Source organism: Syngnathus typhle, linkage group LG10 (genome assembly GCF_033458585.1).
Source record: "Syngnathus typhle isolate RoL2023-S1 ecotype Sweden linkage group LG10, RoL_Styp_1.0, whole genome shotgun sequence".
Classification (NCBI taxonomy): Eukaryota; Metazoa; Chordata; class Actinopteri; order Syngnathiformes; family Syngnathidae; genus Syngnathus; species Syngnathus typhle.
The window spans coordinates 13237032-13255142 of record NC_083747.1 but is presented as its reverse complement, the minus strand read 5'-3'; the positions used below and the strand labels follow the sequence as shown (position 1 = coordinate 13255142).

General features: G+C 47.7%; 1 protein-coding gene across 3 annotated transcripts in view; it reads right to left on the bottom strand.

Moving 5' to 3' along the window:
- The window catches only part of erfl3 (Ets2 repressor factor like 3), a 41764-nt gene that overhangs the window by 17036 nt on the left and 6617 nt on the right, over positions 1-18111 (bottom strand). For 2 of the 3 annotated variants that reach the window (XM_061288523.1, XM_061288525.1), the window contains exon 2: positions 1468-1702. In XM_061288523.1, coding sequence (XP_061144507.1) covers positions 1468-1702 — 235 coding nt within the window. Of the gene's footprint in view, positions 1-1467; positions 1703-12940; positions 13002-18111 lie in introns of those variants that run through there. The other variant, XM_061288524.1, reaches the window with a different exon arrangement.

Below are 18111 nucleotides of genomic sequence, written 5' to 3'. Positions count from 1 at the left end.
CCAGCTGCCACAATGGCGCGCTTGTGCACATGCCTTGCCTTGTTAATCTTTTCCAGCTGTGTGCGGCAGGCGGGCGGCAGGCGGGCGGCAGGCGGGCGGGCCCCTCTGACCTCTGATCGGCGCGTAGAGAACCCATGCGCCGCTACTGACCGTTAGATAGGAGAACCGAGGGGGCTGGGAACTGTACAAAGCGGGAGGGAGGAAAATGAGGGGCAGGTGCTTTACCGTTTACGGTGGACCTTGGTTCGATTCTAAAAATTCTTAATAGCGGTACTACATCTGTCCTTAGTCCAAATGATCAGCTGCCCACACAGCAATCAAAGCCAATCAAAAGCAAAAGTGTGGGAGAAGATATTCCGGCACGTGTTCAGCAGGCAGGCATGGTATGAAAAGCAATGATGAAAAGGAACCCTTGAAAACACTCGAAGGTGTGAGGACCATAATTGCCACATGCCAATAGCAGACGGCAGCTTTCTTCCATATGACTGCCTGCCGGGCCGCCGACAGACATCGCGCCGCCGCGCTAACAAGCACACGTGTGCGCACGTTGCCTTTTAATCTTTCGGGGCGCCACATTCCCACTGATGCGCATCTACTCGGCCGACCGGGCTCTGAGGACAGATCGGGTGTCACGTCAGGTGGCCACACCCACCCGCTTGATTGTGGCTGAAAGGTGACTTAGCTCCATTCATCCATCCTCAGAGGAACAAACAAGAATGGAAAAAAGAGATGGGCGGATGCTAAGACTGGCTATATTTAAGCACTTGGCTGCGCTTAAGCTTGCAATCTGTCACAGCTCCAGAGGATGGACGCGGATGTGCTAAAAATAATCGGCATGAGGGTCCGAGTACGCATTCTTTCTGTCTGTCTAATGCTAAATGACGACTCATGACTTTGCGTGGCTTGTAATCTCAAAGCTAAATAGCAAGTCATCGAAAACCCCTTCTATTTCAAACAAAGTAAAGCCTCCAACCTCTGTGTTGGAACACGTAGCTTTTTTTAAAGGGATTTAGTTAAATTTGGATACGAACGAGTTGACTCGAGGTCATTCCCAGGAAGAGGAGTTGAACAAGAGTTGAATACATACGCAATCATCAACATCTCGAGACCTCGTCTCTCACCTCAGTAATCGATCAATACAAATATCAATCTTACAAGATGATCAACGTGGAGCCACCACATTAGCGCTACAAATGCGCGGGACAAGGCACCAACAATCTCAGCCCCGCGGTGGCAAATTGAAAGTCTAAACAGAAGGCAGTGAGTGTTTTACTTGGCACAAGGGGCACCGACACGCTACGGGTCGATAGTGAGCGTGAGGGCACATGGCGAGGGTTGGCTCGTTGCTATTTGGATGGAAACAGACATGACGGACAGAATGTCTGGCGCCAAAGAGGGCCAAAGTGTACGCTATTGATTCTCCTTGTCGGTTGGTCGTTGGAACTGACAAAAACAAGAATATTTTACCTGAGTGCCCTACTGAGTTTGTCGTAGTTCATTTGGGGTTTGCACTTCCTGGCCCCCCAGAGGCGGGCCACCTCGTCGGGGTCCTTGATGACAAACTCGCCGTAGTCGCCCTGCCAGGCGATGACGTCGTGGTACTCCTCCTTCCTCAGCAGCTCCAGGATGAAGTGCCACAGCTGGATCTGCCGCGAGCCCGGGCTCGACTCAGGCTTGTAGGCCCAGTCCGGGAAGGCAAAACCTGTCATGGCCAAAAGAAGGAGTGAGAAAATTGAGAATCAGAAGATCAATTTGGTTTGAGCGATTCACCCGCCCCCCGTGGTCAAGGAGAATATTCTCGACATGGAGCCAGCCGTGACGTCACAAAACATCGTGGCGCGTTCTTCCTGGGCCACACCGAGATTTCTTGTCGTTGGGACATTGCTGTCAATTGTGGTTTCCAATTTGTCAGCTTGCAGTCACTTTATTTTTTCTTTGCAAGTTTTTTTTTTAGCATTCTACAAAAAAAGCCTAAGCCGTCCGTCTATTGCCAGAAGTCTTTTGTTGCAAGGCAACCCACAAGCGCACCACCTTGGCAGAGGTCTGCGTTTTAACGCATTTTCTTGTTGCTCTTGGATTGCAAAGTCATCACACGTTGTGCTATTCAAACTATGGCGATCAGCAAACTGAATCTTTTAGTTGTTTCCAGCCCTGGCACCTTCAAAGCTCTCAAAGCGCTCGAGCACCTGAGGCCCATGACGCTTGCCGCCACTTTCCCTTGACTTGTGATCTTAAGATGACTTGCTAAATGAGCGTCTGAGGCCAGTTTCACATCCATGACGGTGAAGGCCTTCATATCGTTTAGCCAAAACAAATGCAGAAATAAAAAGGGGAAGCAGCCTGATGGCTTCATCTGCGGTCCTGGTCTCGGGATGACCAACTCGGGTCTTTGTACAAAGCCCATTCCTGTGTTAACAGCCACCGCCTGCTCCTCACAGGAAGCACAGTGAGCGCACTGTGCTCAAAGTTGTGTTAGCGGCCATTGCGGGGCACTCGGCCTCCTGCGCCTCGTTCCTGCCACTCACCCTTTCCTACGAGCGGAGAAAAAACAAACCGCTCATCTCTCATCTCCAACCACCTGCTGCTCAGAAGGACAAGAAGCGCACAGTCAGACTGCAGAAACGCGGCCGTTTTGCAAGTTGGGTTGGAAACGTGAGACGAGCAGGCCCAAATCGTCAGATTATACATGTCACTGGATTTAGCAGCCCGAGGCGAGACGTATAATCTGCGCCCAGAACCATTTGGTGGCTTGCGTAACACAATCATGTTGGTGGCTCTTGTGAATCTCATTTTTGGGCGCTTACGCAATGTAAACAGAAGCGCGGCGCTTGGGAGCACTTCTTTGTCTTTTAATTTGCGTTGCCGGCGTGCTTTCTTCAGACAGTCAGACAGTTTCAAAGCTCCGATCTCTCTCGCCCGATGTTGCCGGACACTCAAGTGGAGGGCTTGCCGCTCCAATTTCCAATCAGGTTGAGAGGGAGAAATGAGCAACGTTCTCAAATGCTGACTTGCAGGTTTCTGCTGTCGGCTTAATAAAGCTTTTATGACCGCAACATTTGATCTCATGCACGTCTGTCCACATTTCGTGAGCGAGCTCTTGCATCCTGAGCCAGAAGTTGTGCGATGACAATTGCCAGCTCACATTTGAATTCCCAAGTCTCTCCTTTTCTAAACCCCCCACCCCCCCACCCCCACCGCACTGAGGAAGAGAGGCATCCGCACTCCAGGAGAGCAGGATTTGGGTGGGGGTTGTTGGTGGGCGCGGGGGGCAGCAATCTGACCTGGATGACAACAGACTAGCAGACGAGCTATGATCTCATCGCTCCCTTAATCCCCCTCAGTCCCCCCCTCACCTAAACCATTGTCCCACACTCTTCCCACTTGTTTTCCCAAATGTCCCTCCCCTGCTGTTGCCCCCCCCCCCCACTATTTTTTTCTCTATCCTCTGCCTGTTCCACTGCTCGCCCCATCTCATCTTCCCTTGGACTGCTCCCTGCCTCCCACTCCTTACCCCCCTTTTGCATCACTTTCGACCACCTGCCCCTCGTAATGCTCTTGCACTCTCCGCCCGTCCCAGGGCAGAGATTAGACTCGGCCCTTTCGTCAGGGCTGCGCACACGCTCGCTTCTGCATTATTGATGCAGATTGTGCGCGTATAGTGTAATGGCTATCTGGTATCTCCCCCTGGGAGGAAAGGAAGCGGCTGAAAGAGGTAGAGAAGAGGTCAAAGACAAGACGAGAGGGGTTAGGTCACTAGCTCTCGCCTCGTCCTCTTGGCTCATATGCGTCCCATATAGTATGTGAAAAAAATATATGCAAGCAAGTCAAAAAACATGAACATCTTTTGAACCGTTTTCTGAAATCCGAACATGAAGATTCTGTGCGACAATATTACGTTCTTCCCAACAGTGAATTGATTTTGCGTATTTTGGAATGCCTGTAGCTAAATCCTCTGCGAAGGCCATAAAGGCCTTTTGAACGCTGTTCCAACAGTGAAGCCAAAATAGTTTTGAGAGACGCTTGAGAAAAATCGGCTATTTGATTGCAGGTAAAAATATTTGCAACTTGGCATGTTTTATGCTAAGCACCTTGAACGGCCTTGTGACAGAATGGTGCCAGGTACATAAAGCCTCCTGGCAGGTCATTCAAAGAAGGGGGAGCTGTCCGGAACACAGATGCTAAAGTGCCAAAATGCTGTCGGGAAAAAGAGGAGAGAGCGATAGGCCAGCAGACGTGAGAATCCCGGGGGCAAATCAACTGAGAAATTCACGGCGCTGTTGCGCAACGGCTGCTTGCTTAACTACGGCGCGTGAAGATGCCGAAGGTCACCGCCGGTTCAGAGAGTCGCTAAAAAGCATTCAAAAGTGCCATACACGCGCTCATAGCCCGTAGCCTTCGTTTTCATTCAAACCAGTCGAGACGTTCTTGGCTGAGCGGGAAAGCTCCCCAAGGGGAAAGTGGAGAGGCAAGAGATGAGGGCACAATGAAAAGGCAGCGACGAGCCGAGGTGGGCTCGCCAGCACTTGCCGCGCCGAGGTCGTCTGAGCTCATCGACGTCAATACCTCGGCGCCCCGACTCCGCCCACCCCACCGAGAGCATTCCAAGCAAAGGTGCGCTACATTGACGCAAGTCATTGGACTTGGAAGAGTTTCTTTAACGCAACATACAATACTTGTTTGGGTTTTAATTAATCATCCAAAGTTACTCAGCAGTTGTCTTTTCACTCAATACTCATGTGCTCTTACTCAAGTCATTTTTTGGAAAACTACTTTTTTCAATTTCACACAGTGCTGTGATTGTAAAGTAACAACAACTGTGGAGAAATATTCTGAGGTCTCATCGAGTGAATTAGCATTGGTTACAACTCACGACTGTCATGCAACTTTAGAGGTGCATTTTTCCCCCAAAAAATCACCAATGCTAGTTTCTATCGGACTCTACAAAACTTGGAATGATATACCTTATAGCATGTCCATTTTTAAATAATTCAGAAAAAAGGGGAGTGGGCCCGGTTCAACGCACATCAGGAAGTAAAAACATGGAAGCCGCTCAGCCGTTCCTTGAGGTCATCCACATCTATAGGCTTTTACTGGCTACCACAGAAGAGCCAACAGCCCACAGAGAACACAAGTCTTTGTGGCCTGGGAAGGGACAAAAATAGCTTCTTGCACACACAGTGGGGTTTTTGTTCTGAGGAGGACGAGCAAAAGAGGGAAGGGAGGAGAAGGACGGAAGATTTAGGACGGCAACGCTGTAAGATGTGGTCGCTCTCTGGACAGTGACACTTCCAGCCGACGGGAATTAAAAGGCAGAGAAAAAAAGGCCTAAAAAGGATCGTCTCTTCCCGAACATTCAGCCCTTGTGTCCGACTGGGAACTGCACTTGGAGTAGCCGTTGGTTGACACACTTGTTTCAAAGCCTGCCAAGTTCACTTTGGAATTGACGATTGGGACAAATTTGGCCATTTTCTCTCCCTTGTGATCAAAGTCAACAAACGCTCGATTCTCACACAATCGAGCTTGACCAACTAATCGTTCCTGCCCTTTAAATTGGACGATTTCAAAATCAGCACAAATCGGAAGATACTTTCCTGTTTTTTTTAAATGCATTACAACATAAAACAAAGACAATGACAAACATTCACAACCTCTGGAAATGAAATGAGGCAATTGCTCGACTTGTATGACCTTGTATTGACAATCATATCGTCTGTAACCCATCTTGCTGTCACCCGATCATGTCTGTGTGCTCGCCCCTCCCCTCCTGTGTGCTCATGTCCGTGGTTTCTGTCTGTGTGCTCGCCCCACTCCTCCTGTGTGCCTATGATTAGTGTGATCATTCTCACCTGCCTCTTGTTACCTGTCGCGTATTTAAGTCCTGCCTGTGTATCACTCCCTGTCAGATCATTGATGATGTTTGGCAATGTCACCCTGTCTTTTTGTTTCACGTCCCGGTCAGTCCTGTTGTTGGTTTCGTTAGACAGTTATGTTAGTTTACCGAGTCTGTTAGTAGTTTGTGTTCGTCAATAAACCCTGGTCCAAGCTGCACTTGGTCGCCCTGCTCCATTTCATCTCCGTATTCGTGACACTTGTAAGCGTCAAGGGACCCAAAAATAAGTTATTTGATTCATTCTACATATTTTTTACTGAAGTGGCCAATTAATTAGGTGATCTGAATTTTTACCTGTCAATGGAGCTGCAGGGACAGCAACCTCCTGTTGAACGTCAACAAGACCAAGGAGATTATTGTTGACTTCCGGAAGGGTCACACCCAACAACACCTGCCACTGACCATCGGCGGTGCTGTGGTGGAGAGAGTGAGCAGCACCAGATTCCTGGGGGTGCACATCAGTGAGGACCTCATGCTGCTCCACCAACACCACATCACTGGCGAAGAAAGCTCAGCGCCGCCTGTACTTCCTGCGGAAACTCAGGCGAGCTATTGCTCTGCGGCCGTCATGATTACATTCTACCATGGCACCATTGAGCGTCCTCTCCAATTGTATCGCTGTTTGGGGTGGTAGCTGCACCGAATACCCTGCAGGCCCTGCAGCGCATAGTGAACACGGCTGGTAAGATTATTGGTGCTTCACTCCCCTCCCTGGAGGACATTTACACCTCCCATCTCACCCGCAAGGCGACCACGATTGTGAGTGATGTGAGTCACCCTGTTCACGCTTTGTTTGGTCTTCTGCCCTCTGGGAAGAGGTACAGGAGCCTGCGCTCCCGCACCACCAGACTCACCAACAGCTTCATACTCCAGGCTGTTAGGATCCTGAACTCTCTCCCCGCTTCTACGTAGCGTCCTGTACTTTTGCGCTATATTCTGACTGTTTGCTGTATGCACACTTGCTCCATTTTTGCTCCTCTTATTTATTATGTTATTTGTTTATTTATTATTTATTCATCACTCTTATTTATTCATTGTTTGTGCCTTCTTGTTTTTACTTTTTGTGTTGTTTACTTGTATGTGTATTGTGTACTATGTCTTGTCACCGTGGGATAGTGGGAACGTAATTTCGATCTCTTTGTGTGTCTTGGCATGTGAAGAAATTGACAAGAAAGCAGACTTTGATTACATCGATTTTTTTTTTTTTTTTTTTTTTTAACACGCGTACCGATAATCAGTCAAACCTACTTTGAGCATTTTCAAAGGCCCAAACTTTGGATTGTCCTGCATTGCGTGACTATCATTTGAAGCGGGTTGTGATTTATTTTCCTCACGTTTGCTGTGTTGGTCACACACTGAAAGAACAGTGTGAAGATTTCCCTTCTCATGTGTCTGAAATGTTAAAACTCGACCAGGACAAATCATTATGAGCGCTTAACGAGTGCAGTCAAAATGAGTGAATATTTAAACAGCTGTTTTGATGTACGATCTGACTGGTGAGAGCAAAATGGGTGGCGACGCAGTGGCCGCGACCTCCTGGGAAGACTAAAGGCGCAACTCGCAACACGTACACACGCATACAGTACACACACACACGCACGCACACACACGGGCTGGTGTTTTCACACGGGAACGATACAGCTAAAAAGAGCACAGGCGGACAGAAGAAAGAAAATATGCGAGCAAACACGCTCTGTGTCCCCGCGGCATCGCACCTGAGACGGCACTCAGGTGCGTTGGACCACAACTTTTTTTAGGCGCATAATCACGCTCCTAAACAAGCCTGGTGGGAGTGCGTGTTTGTGTGCCAATGCGCTCCCCCGAGTGTGTTAAGAAGAACAGAACAGTATTGTGTCATTGGCACAAGAGCCTTTTTTGCTCTCGAGGCACAACGGCTCCAGTGTCTTCCCATTTTGCCGACTTGTAACATCGGAAGCACAATTTGTTTTTCTCTCATATTGAGTCAAGTGTGACTGACGGCCACAGAAATGAGAAACAATTTCACAAACACTCCAGTTGACTTGATGCATAGCTAAGTCTTCAAAAATGAAGGAATCAAGCAAAATGAAGCCATTTCAAGAGTGCCTACTAGAGCCTACTTTCTTTGTGCCGGGCTTCTAATTTCCTTCCAAGTCAGTTTTAGGGCAATGCTGTTAAGGCCTAACAGGAGCACGTTACAAGATACAGGCGCCATAAATCCCCCCCCCCCACCCCCTCCCTCCCGGCTCCCTCGCTTTGAGTGGCTCTACCGAGCTGGCGTCCGAGTGTTAATGCACTTCTCCAGCCAGCAGCTTGAGAGCTGCCAGTTAACACTTCACCTATGGTTCAACAACACGCTGCCTACACTCGCCACCGTGCTCCGACTGCGGAGGAGCACGTAAGGACGCTGCTGAGCACTCTGCATTGCTATCACTTGGATCCATTTGGACTCATCACGTTGACAAAAGTGATGAATAGCAGCAGCTATTCAAATCAAATTAAAATCGCCCGATTTGAATTATAAATGGTGGCCGTGCTGTACATTTGATATGTGACATCTCAATGTTGATTCATCACTATTAAATTGTAGTACACAAATCTTTACGTTCATAGCAGTTCAGTATTTAGCTGAAAATTGCTTGTACGGTGAAAGAACAGATGATTTTAATCATTTCCGTGAGCAGCAGATGTCAATTAGATGATGCTGGAGGTTAGGTACCGACAAAGGTTAACGTGCGGGCTAAACCAAGTTTGGGGGAGGCTCCGAGGCTTCCTGGAATGCGCCGCTGCTACCAGATGGACGGGAAGCGAGCCACTGCACATCCGTTTCCCGAGTCGTGACGCATTTGCTCAAATCAGTGTGATGACAAAGCGAGCGCAATCACCAAGTCCAGACAACACACGTTGATTGCTTAAAAGCACCGAGCTCGTCGCTAATTTTATTGTACTTGTCTTGACATGACTTGCGCTCATCAGTTAACTGAATGACAGTTTCATTATTTTTAATTTTATTAAATTATGCCAATCATGTGCTTTTATGAAGTGCAGTATTAAGGACTATATTTACTATATTATGGACTATTTTTCCTCATTAAATGCAATTTTTTTGCAAATATGGGGGGGCGGTGGAGCAGATTAATGGATTCCGCATTCAAATATTAAGGGAAAAGATTTTAAATATGAATGTTTTGAGCGAACGTAACCACGGAACGAATTAGGTTCAGACAAATCGTGGCAATGTTTTTTGGCATTTTTGCCTCCATATTCATTGGGCCCTGGGATTTGATCTGTCCACTCTTGCTCCTTTTTGTGTTACTTCACTAACATCCTCCAAAGGTCTAGCGGCATTTCACCCGCCTCGTCTGCAGGCGCCAGACTGCGCTTGTGATTCGGTTGTCTTGTTTAATCATGCTACGTTTTGTAACATCGGGTCGGTCAGAGGAAAAAAAAAAAAAAAAGAGTCCAGCGTGCTGAAAGAGAAAGCAAGAGGCCTTGTCGAGCTCGCCTCCGTTCAAACTGCTAGACAGCAACCTTGTTGCTAGCCTGTTGCACACTCGCTCGCTCACTCGCTCAGACTTGTTTGCCTTGAGCAGCGCCAGCATCGAGGAGAGTGAACACACACACACACACAAACGCACGCACTGTAGTATGTACGCATATGTAGCGCAGAACTGTCTCCTGACAACGACCTGTTGCCTTTCCCATCCGCTTTGTGAAATGCTGCTCCCACGGGTACGAATGGTCTTTAGCGTTTATATTGTTATTGTTGTTCAGTGCGTTTCTTTGGCAAGGGAGGGCTTTATTTTTAGGCCTTAAGTGTCCGGTTGCTAGGAGACCAGACCGCGCCGGTCGAGAGCGCCGAGCCGAGCAAACGGGGGAGAGTTTGCGTCGTCAAGAGCGAAATTTCAAACGCATCGGCGCCCTGAGTCAGCGCTGACGCAAACTGACGTTTGAAAGCGTTTTGTTTGTAAGCGTTGCCAGTCAGCAACTCGTTTTTCTTGTTCTCGTTCTTTTCATTCTGCCCCAGCTCATTGACACTCAAGTTGGTTGCTGCTGTCACGCCAAAAAAACACCGTCTGCTTCAACAGGTGCATGCGTCTCGCTCTCCATCAATCATTCCTATGCCAAACTTATTTGGAAGACAGCGGACCCGATCTTGCATTTATGCAACTCAGCAATTTACATGATTAATTTTGGGAAGCTAGCCCCCAGAAAGGCCCGCTTGTTTGTTTTTTGTTCATTACCAACCGATCAGCCGTTAACTTCCAGCGTTGCCAACAGACATCTGGGCTTTTCTCTGCAGCGTCTTGAGAAGTTTAGCACGCTGCTTTCTCTGGCATCAAGCCCACAAGTCCTTCCGCATCATAAACGAAATGTAGTGTTCTGTTGAGCGCTCCAGCTGTGATTCATGTGCATTGCCTCTCGGGAAGTCTAATTTATTTGCAGCGTGTGTTCTTTTCACATCTTTTGCACGTGACCTGTGGCGTCTGCTAAGTGGCGAGACATTAGTGCAAATTTGCAGAAATAACTTCACTCGCTAATGGATCGAATGCGTCCGTTTCCACAAGACTGTGAAAATTGTCTTTTTCGCTTGGATGTCGCAGCGAAGCGCTCTTGTACGGGAGCGTGATGCGGGGCCAACGAGAAAGCTTTCTTAGCAAGTTAGAGCTGTTCTCAGACCAGAGCATGTGGACACAAAATGGCCGTTTACCTTTGAAGTGTATGTATGTCAGAATGCAGTCTTGAGCATACATCTATGTTGTGTGTGTACCTTGAAGGGGCATGGCCCAGTGGCTTAAACGTCTTTGCGTTTGTTGCGGTCAGTAAGTGCATCGGCGAGCGTGGCTCTCCTTGCCCACATGTGAGGTGTGCTAGCAACACTTATGCCGTCTTCAATTAATGAATACGTCTTTCCGCCTAATCACCCACTTTTTTCCGTCTTGTCGCAAAAATCCGATGACGACATTCCGGACAGCTGTAGGACACATGACACGCTTGGCTTTTGCATGTGCTCCTTGTTATGAGCCTTGCACTATTGTGAGCAGAACAGTTGGGGCCTGGGGAGCCTGGAGTGTTTCTTTCAACTTCAACAACAACGAAAAAACACAAGCACGTGACAAAACAATGACGGAAAACAAGGTGGCGATAAGACTTGTCGCGATGCTCCCGGCCATCATCAAGGGGGACAGATGTGGCCAAGTTAAAACGGGGGCTTTGCACTCCGGGCCCCTTGGGACCTCCACCAGCACTGTTGTCCCAACGCTTGGGGGAAGAGGAGGCGTTGACGGGCATGCGGCATTAATGGCGCTAATGGAAACACAATAAGAGAAATGATTTTCTGGCACCAGCTTTACACCACCACCGTGGTAGCCACACGCTTGGAAATTGTTTAAAAGAAAAAACGCCTGTCGAACTGCCCTGTTCTGACTTGTATGTTGGCTCAAATGATGATATCGAACACGATGAAATGATTCACAGGCATGGTGGCACTCAAATGAGTTGTTTTGGGGGGGGTTTTGACAAACAATAGGCAATAAATGGGGAGTCGCGTCTGTGCCCGCCACGCTTCATGTGCGTCAGCAGCATGTGTCAACAGCGCCCAAAATACACACGGGCTATTTACACCAGTCCCATCAACCGGTTCCTTCCTCCAGTTCTCAAGCTTCTGTCCATGACTTGTGTTAGTGCACTTTCCTGCCATTCTTTTATTGCAGCTAATTTTAGAAGAGGGAGAAGGGTCTGGCCACATCTGTTGGGAAAGGTGTGTGTCTGTGTGTTTTATGTGAGCATGTGGTGCGGGAGCTGAAAGGAGAGAAGTGACAAAAGGTCACGCTGAAAAAGAGACAAACTTAGCAGCACGTCGACTTGCGTCACAGATAATTGATTGGCAATGTCAAAGTTTCATCCAAGTGAAAAGTGACATTTTGGACTTGACTTTGTCCAGCTGGGCATAGTGAGCTTAATGCAAACATAATATTTTAAATGACATTGATGAGCTAACAATTAGCATCGTGTTTGTCAATTCTAAAAACAATGCAAGTCGCCATTGACGTGCTAGTGTGTACTAGTATGTGTTAGTACTGATAGTCCCGGCTTTACAATTGAGCCATGGATATTTGAACACAAATTGTGGAGCAACACACGTAGACAGACGCAAGCGTCTAGTCTTAAAATATACTCTTGACAGCATCTTACTGAGCCACAAGAGCTCTATTGTTGGTTTTCATCTGCATGACTTTACACTGCAATTACGTCTCTGGGCACTGTTATCAAAACGTTCTCAAAATGATGGCTAAAAAACAAATGTGCACCATATTGGTTGTCTTGATGAGTGCCGAGTATCTTCAGCTCACCTGTCGCTGCCATACAGCAGAATACTCAGGGCTCGAAGCTTATTTTTTGCCCAAGTTGCCCTCGGGCAAGTTGGAGAAAATTTTACTTGCCCGAAACAAAATTTTACTTGCCCGAATTTTTTTGGAGTGGATTTTTACTTGCCCGACACATTTTTGCAATAAAAAAGACAACACTATAAGTTTTGCCTTCATATGCCTTCGTATCCGCCAACCGGAAACAAGCTCTGCTGGTGCGCAGGCGCAGAAGAGCCAGGGACGGGTGAGGGAGGATGCATTTAATTACGAAGCACTTTGCCGTTATCAATGTATTGCAGACTTACACGAGAAACTAACCGCTCCCTAGAAAACAAAATGTCGGACCAGAAGCGGCAGAAGTTGCGAGAAATTATGCACAAAATCGTCTTTTTACAGCTTGAAAACATGGTATTATGGCAGGGCAAGTTCGGGCAAGTGAGGAAAAAATTCTACTTGCCCGTCTGCCATCGCTACTTGCCCCGGGCAATCGGGCAATCGTTAGTTTCGAGCCCTGATACTCAAGTGGACGCATTTCCGAGTGCACGCCAAGCGCCACAAAGGGCCAGAGTGCCGCGTGTTTATGCGTCCGTCTTAAACACTCGGTGTAGCCGCCTGTCACCGCGTTCCCTTGCTCGGCCGCGTCGTTAAGCAGCTTTAGGGGGACGAGCTTAAGTAGTGTTGATCGGCCTTACGCAATACTCACCTCGCACAGACATCGCTGCCAGCCCTCCAGCGTGTCAGCCACAACACTCGCTTCTGTGTATGTGTGAAAGCTTTGAGAGGAAATCGGAGGCATGAATGAAGGCGTCAGTGTTTGGAGCACACACACACACACACACCAAGCAACTGCGTTTGGAACGTGCGCTAGCTGACTGTTGATTCACTCCACAAGTTTATTGCTAGGTTAACATCCCGTTCTCGGGCGCCGGGGCATCACATTTCAAGTTACTGTTGACAAAACGGCTGCCACGACAGGATCGTGATTGCCGTGGATGCCCTGACAGATTTTGTCAAAAAACTGCCACGGCCGTCACGGCTTAGATCCCTTTGAACACAACAAAATGTGGCAAATTGCTCCCTCGTGCAGTCGTGTGCGGCACATGAGAGCGGCTCTTCTCTGCCCGGACCAACTGAAGAGGTCCACTGAAACCACAAAGGTGAGGCAGAAACAGGCCGAGATTTCCGTTTGAGACGAGAATTCAAATTGGAAGCGCGTCAAAGAACGGCAATTCCCAACCGCTGTGCTGCAGCAAAATACCGTAATTATCCGTCAGGTGTGCCGGCCCAATGACCCAATTACTTTTAATTGGCTCAATTATTTATTTGCCGCAAATAATTTATTTGTTCAGCTTTCCACGCCCAAGCCGTGTCGTGCCAGGAAGAACAATGACAATTTTTCTATATACGACAGAAGGCACGCTCACCGTAACTTGCCCCAATAGTTTTAAGTGCACTACAGATTGGAAAACACAATTCGACTGACTGCCATGTGACAAGCCGCCGTGTCAATTTTATGCCAAACTAATAACTCATCAAACCATATTTTTAAGATAGCGCACCGTCATATGTGATATGAAATATTTGTCTTCGTCATAATGTAGCTGAGAGTGTATTATATTCAGTAAAATCATCAAATTCAGTACATTATTGATAACATGCAAGATAAATGTGTTTATTTTAATCTGGAGACAACTCCAATTGTGACACTTTACTGTGAAAATACTTTCTTTTCAATCATTGATTACCTTCAGTATCTTTATCAACCAGTTGTCCCACCCCGAGCTCAATAAGCAGCGGCAGGTCAGAACCGCTCTGACTCATGAGCAAGATTAAAATCGTCCAATGGAGGAAAATAAAGCTGGGTGTTATGCAAGAGCTCAACGGAGCAAGCAAGTGAGCGAGAGAAAGAACCCAATAGAAAGGCTGAGCGTGACATAACCGTCGCGCAAAAGACACTCAATGGAGGGAGCAGACAAGTGAGGGCTGTCCCTTCGGGTACCGTGCCCCGTCACGACGCTCTCATTGACCTGCCAGACCAGATCAACAATGGCCGCACATTTTGTTTCATACTTCCATACAGTATATAGTCGAAGGTTCCATGCATCTACCATGAACATATCTGCACATAAGGTACATAATACTTTTGTCCACTTGTACTGTAGTATCTGTGACGTTGGGAGAAATAGCAAAAACGTGAGCTGCCATATCGCGAGCGACAACGACAAGAAAACGCAAAATCCTTTGAAAATTTGCCATGAAGCGCGACAAGGTAGAGGAACCCTACAAAATGGTTAAAATATGTATTTAAAAAAAAAAGGGACAGGTGTGAGCCGATAAGAGGTTCGTCAGGAAGCGAACAAGAGGAAGGAAGTTGACGGAGATAAAAGCTTGACTGGCAAAAATGGAGGGAGACGAGATAGCGAGAAATGAACTTTCAACCCCTCTGTCGGGGGCTCTTATGTAATAGTCGAGCGTGTACACACACAGAGCAGAGCAGAGCAGAGCGGAGCAATTACCCGACCAACATGTGGCACGACCTCGCTTGTGCGTGTTTGATGTGTAATGTGCAGACTTTGGAACAAACGTGACACCGGCGTCGCTCCGGCAGTCGACATGTGTCCGATTTTATTGGATGCAGCCTGTCGGTCGTCTGAACACAGCCCATCAAATGATGACGCAAGCGAGAGCCATTTTAATCTTCAAGCGCTTCGGCGGAAACAGCCAACAGGTTGCTGGTGCAGCGTAACGCGTTGTCCCAAAGCGTTTGCAGGCTTCTTCTCCTCGCATCATCGCTCGGGCAAAAGCGGCACGAGACTTTCTTTCTATTTGTTCGTCAGGAGCTTTTGTTAGTGGAGCATGCTTTAGCTTCCCGTATAAACTTGATTGGCAGTGTTTCTAACATGGTGAAAAGCAAAGCTCCCACACACCTTCATGCCGGCCGGCGTGACTCACTCAATTGTACGCGAGGGCTCATTCATTTCCTTGTTCTCTGAAAGAACACAACGCACCGCACTTAGGACTTGTTTCCACGACGATGTGTACACAAACTGTGTCGTGCCGTTTATCGCTCCCACTGAGTAGTCAAAGCGGGAAAGCTTTTCCTTGGAAATGCGCATTTAGTCAATTACGCCGCGATTTCTCCTTTTTATTAAATGACCGGCGCCCGACACGGATTTTACTAATGGACTGTTTGTCAAGACGTGAACGGTCGCTTATGAAAATGCTTGATCATTCTCAATTTGTTGCCTCGTCCTTAGACGCCGCGCGTCTCGCCTTTCACACAGCCAGCAAAATATTTTTCTCCTTTTTTTTTTGTATTGCTGGTCTATATCAAGAACTTGTAGAAGTTGACGCAAAAATGTTCTTCCTATATCTAAAAATCTAATCTAATCTGAATTTGTATTCCTCTATGCCAGGGGTGGCAAATCCATAGGGAGTATTACAAACCACTGTATTCAGCTTTTGAGAAAATGAAAGTATGACAGGTGCCTCAAAAAACTTGAAAGATGGCACATCTACGCCATTAGTTGCAAGCTAAATGTGAGACACCTGTTGTGGAAGTTTGTCTTTTTCCAGCACTCCTGCTGCTGCCTCCCTTGCGACTGATCACGGCATAAAACGCTCGCTCTGTTCGCTTGATGAAATGACGACCTAACATCTAAGTGACTTTGCGCGTGCGTTCACTTAGTTTGTTTGCCGTGTGCGACTGGCGGGCAGTTACGTAATTCATCAGGCCGCGTTCGACGCTAAAAATGGAAGTGGTCAAAACAATTGTGTTGCAGGTCAGCGCTACTGGACAGAGGCGGCGGGGCAAACAAATACCAATTGGCCCCGCCTGCCCTATGCGTCCAGCAAAGTGTACATTCAAAAGTGAAAGCTCATTATTTTTAGACAAGTTTTTTTTACACTTAAGGAATGCAAAAAAATGGAGAATGAATTCTGTATGCTTAGTTACCGTTGGTCTCATCAAACCATGTGGTGTAATCAATATTTCCGCAACGGCCGTGGCAGCGAGTGACTGAGCAGTTATGTCCAGACTCCCAGAGATGTTTGTACAAGGCTCGTCCATTTGTGTCTCTGTTAACTTGCCGACACGATGCTTGCCGCCGATGGCCAGCACGCTTGTTAAACTTTATTCGCTCTGCTTTCCTATAAATACCTTTGCAATGATCTGATGCATTATTCAGCTTGTCTTAGGCCGCCGCGCACGCAAATATGCTAACGCGTTAACGCACACCTGAAAAGCAAAAGACGTCGAGCAAAAACAAAACCAGCATTTGGAGGAGGAGGGCTGCCTAAGGCTGTAAAAAGATTCAGAGGCATGCGGAGCGGCTACCAGCTGGAGGTCCACAACATCGAGTGGCCTCGGGCTTTACCTTTGAGTTCGAGAGGCTGCCAACGTCCCCTTGACGCTGCCTGGATTTCTTTTTTTTTTAACTCTTTAACCCAAATCTCTGTTGTGTATAAACGTCACTGACAAACAATATGAAGGGCAAAGGCATGCTAGCAGTGCTGGGCATGCTAGCCGTGCTAGGCATGCGGCGATACCGATATAGGTGCCAGTACATTACGGACTCAAAATCATTCAAATAAAAATGCTCCGAACCTAAGCCTAAGCGAATGTACGATAACATAGAACTTCAGTTGTCCTGCCTCGGTTTTATTTCACACTTCGCATTCTAGGCTATATTTACGTCAAAGTGAACGAACAAAACAAGTACGTAGTTGCATGTTTAATTGGCAGTAATGACAAACTGCTACTGTAAAGTTTTGTATTTGAGGGAAAATCAAGCAACAAATGTGTGGCCAAAAAGTGTTTTTAACCAACATTTTATCCCCAAAAATAAAACATTGATCACAATTGCGAGACGTGCCAGCATTATCAAATAGCAGCGATCTGTACTGGCCAAACAAGAGTTTTGGAACTCTACTTGTCGGTCTACGGCTGCATCCTTTGTTGCGAGTGACGGGCCAACACTAACAGACATCAACGAGCGTGTAAATCAGCGCTCGTGGACGAGACCAGACATGCAACAAGAGGGGGCGCTCCCCCCTCCAGAGGGAGGGGAGAGCACCGGGAAGAGGAGGAGGTTGATGCAAGAGGAGCCGCCACTGGGGGATTCCCGCGCGGATTGGTGACACGCATGGTGGGACGGGAAGGTCAATCGATGCTTAAAAAGGTTTCACTCCCCTCCCGAGATTAGCACGCACAAACGCAGCAGACTGCCTTCCAGAACTGCAGCTCGCGCGCACCAACGGCTCTGTCGGCTCCGTCAGCCACGGCGAGTCGGAGGGTCGCAGGATTAAGTCTTAGTTGGCACATTCCCAGCAAGACTTGACATTCAACAAATTGTCTTAGAGTAGATGTGCGGCTCTGAATAGTTGAACGGGGCGTGCAAATATTTTAAAAAAATACCGGCTGACCAATTTACCAGGAAGGCTCTGAACTCCTATTTCCACACCATTATTTGACCGTTGCTAACTGGAATGGTTGTGTCGCGGATGTTGTTCTGACAGCAAACTCGTTGAGAGGAATCGACCGTCGTAAATCAATTAGTAGGCCACATCGAGCGATGCATGAAAAAGAACCGTCTGCTTTCAGTTAGAGTCGCCGATGACGCAGTTGAGGCCGTGCCGCCTCCCCGCAGTGGAAACTCAGATCAGGTTCATCAAGCCAGATCACAGTTTAGCGTTCCAAATCCTACCAAGGCAACGTGCAATCTAGCGGACCCTGACACGTGTGGAAATGTGGCTATAAATACAGTTTTAGAACAGGAGCAGTCCGGCCGGCCCAACAGCATTTTTACGCATGGCATCTGCACCTGAACTCGCACAAATGGCCCGGCTTTCATTTGTAAAAGCCGCCCGCTGGCT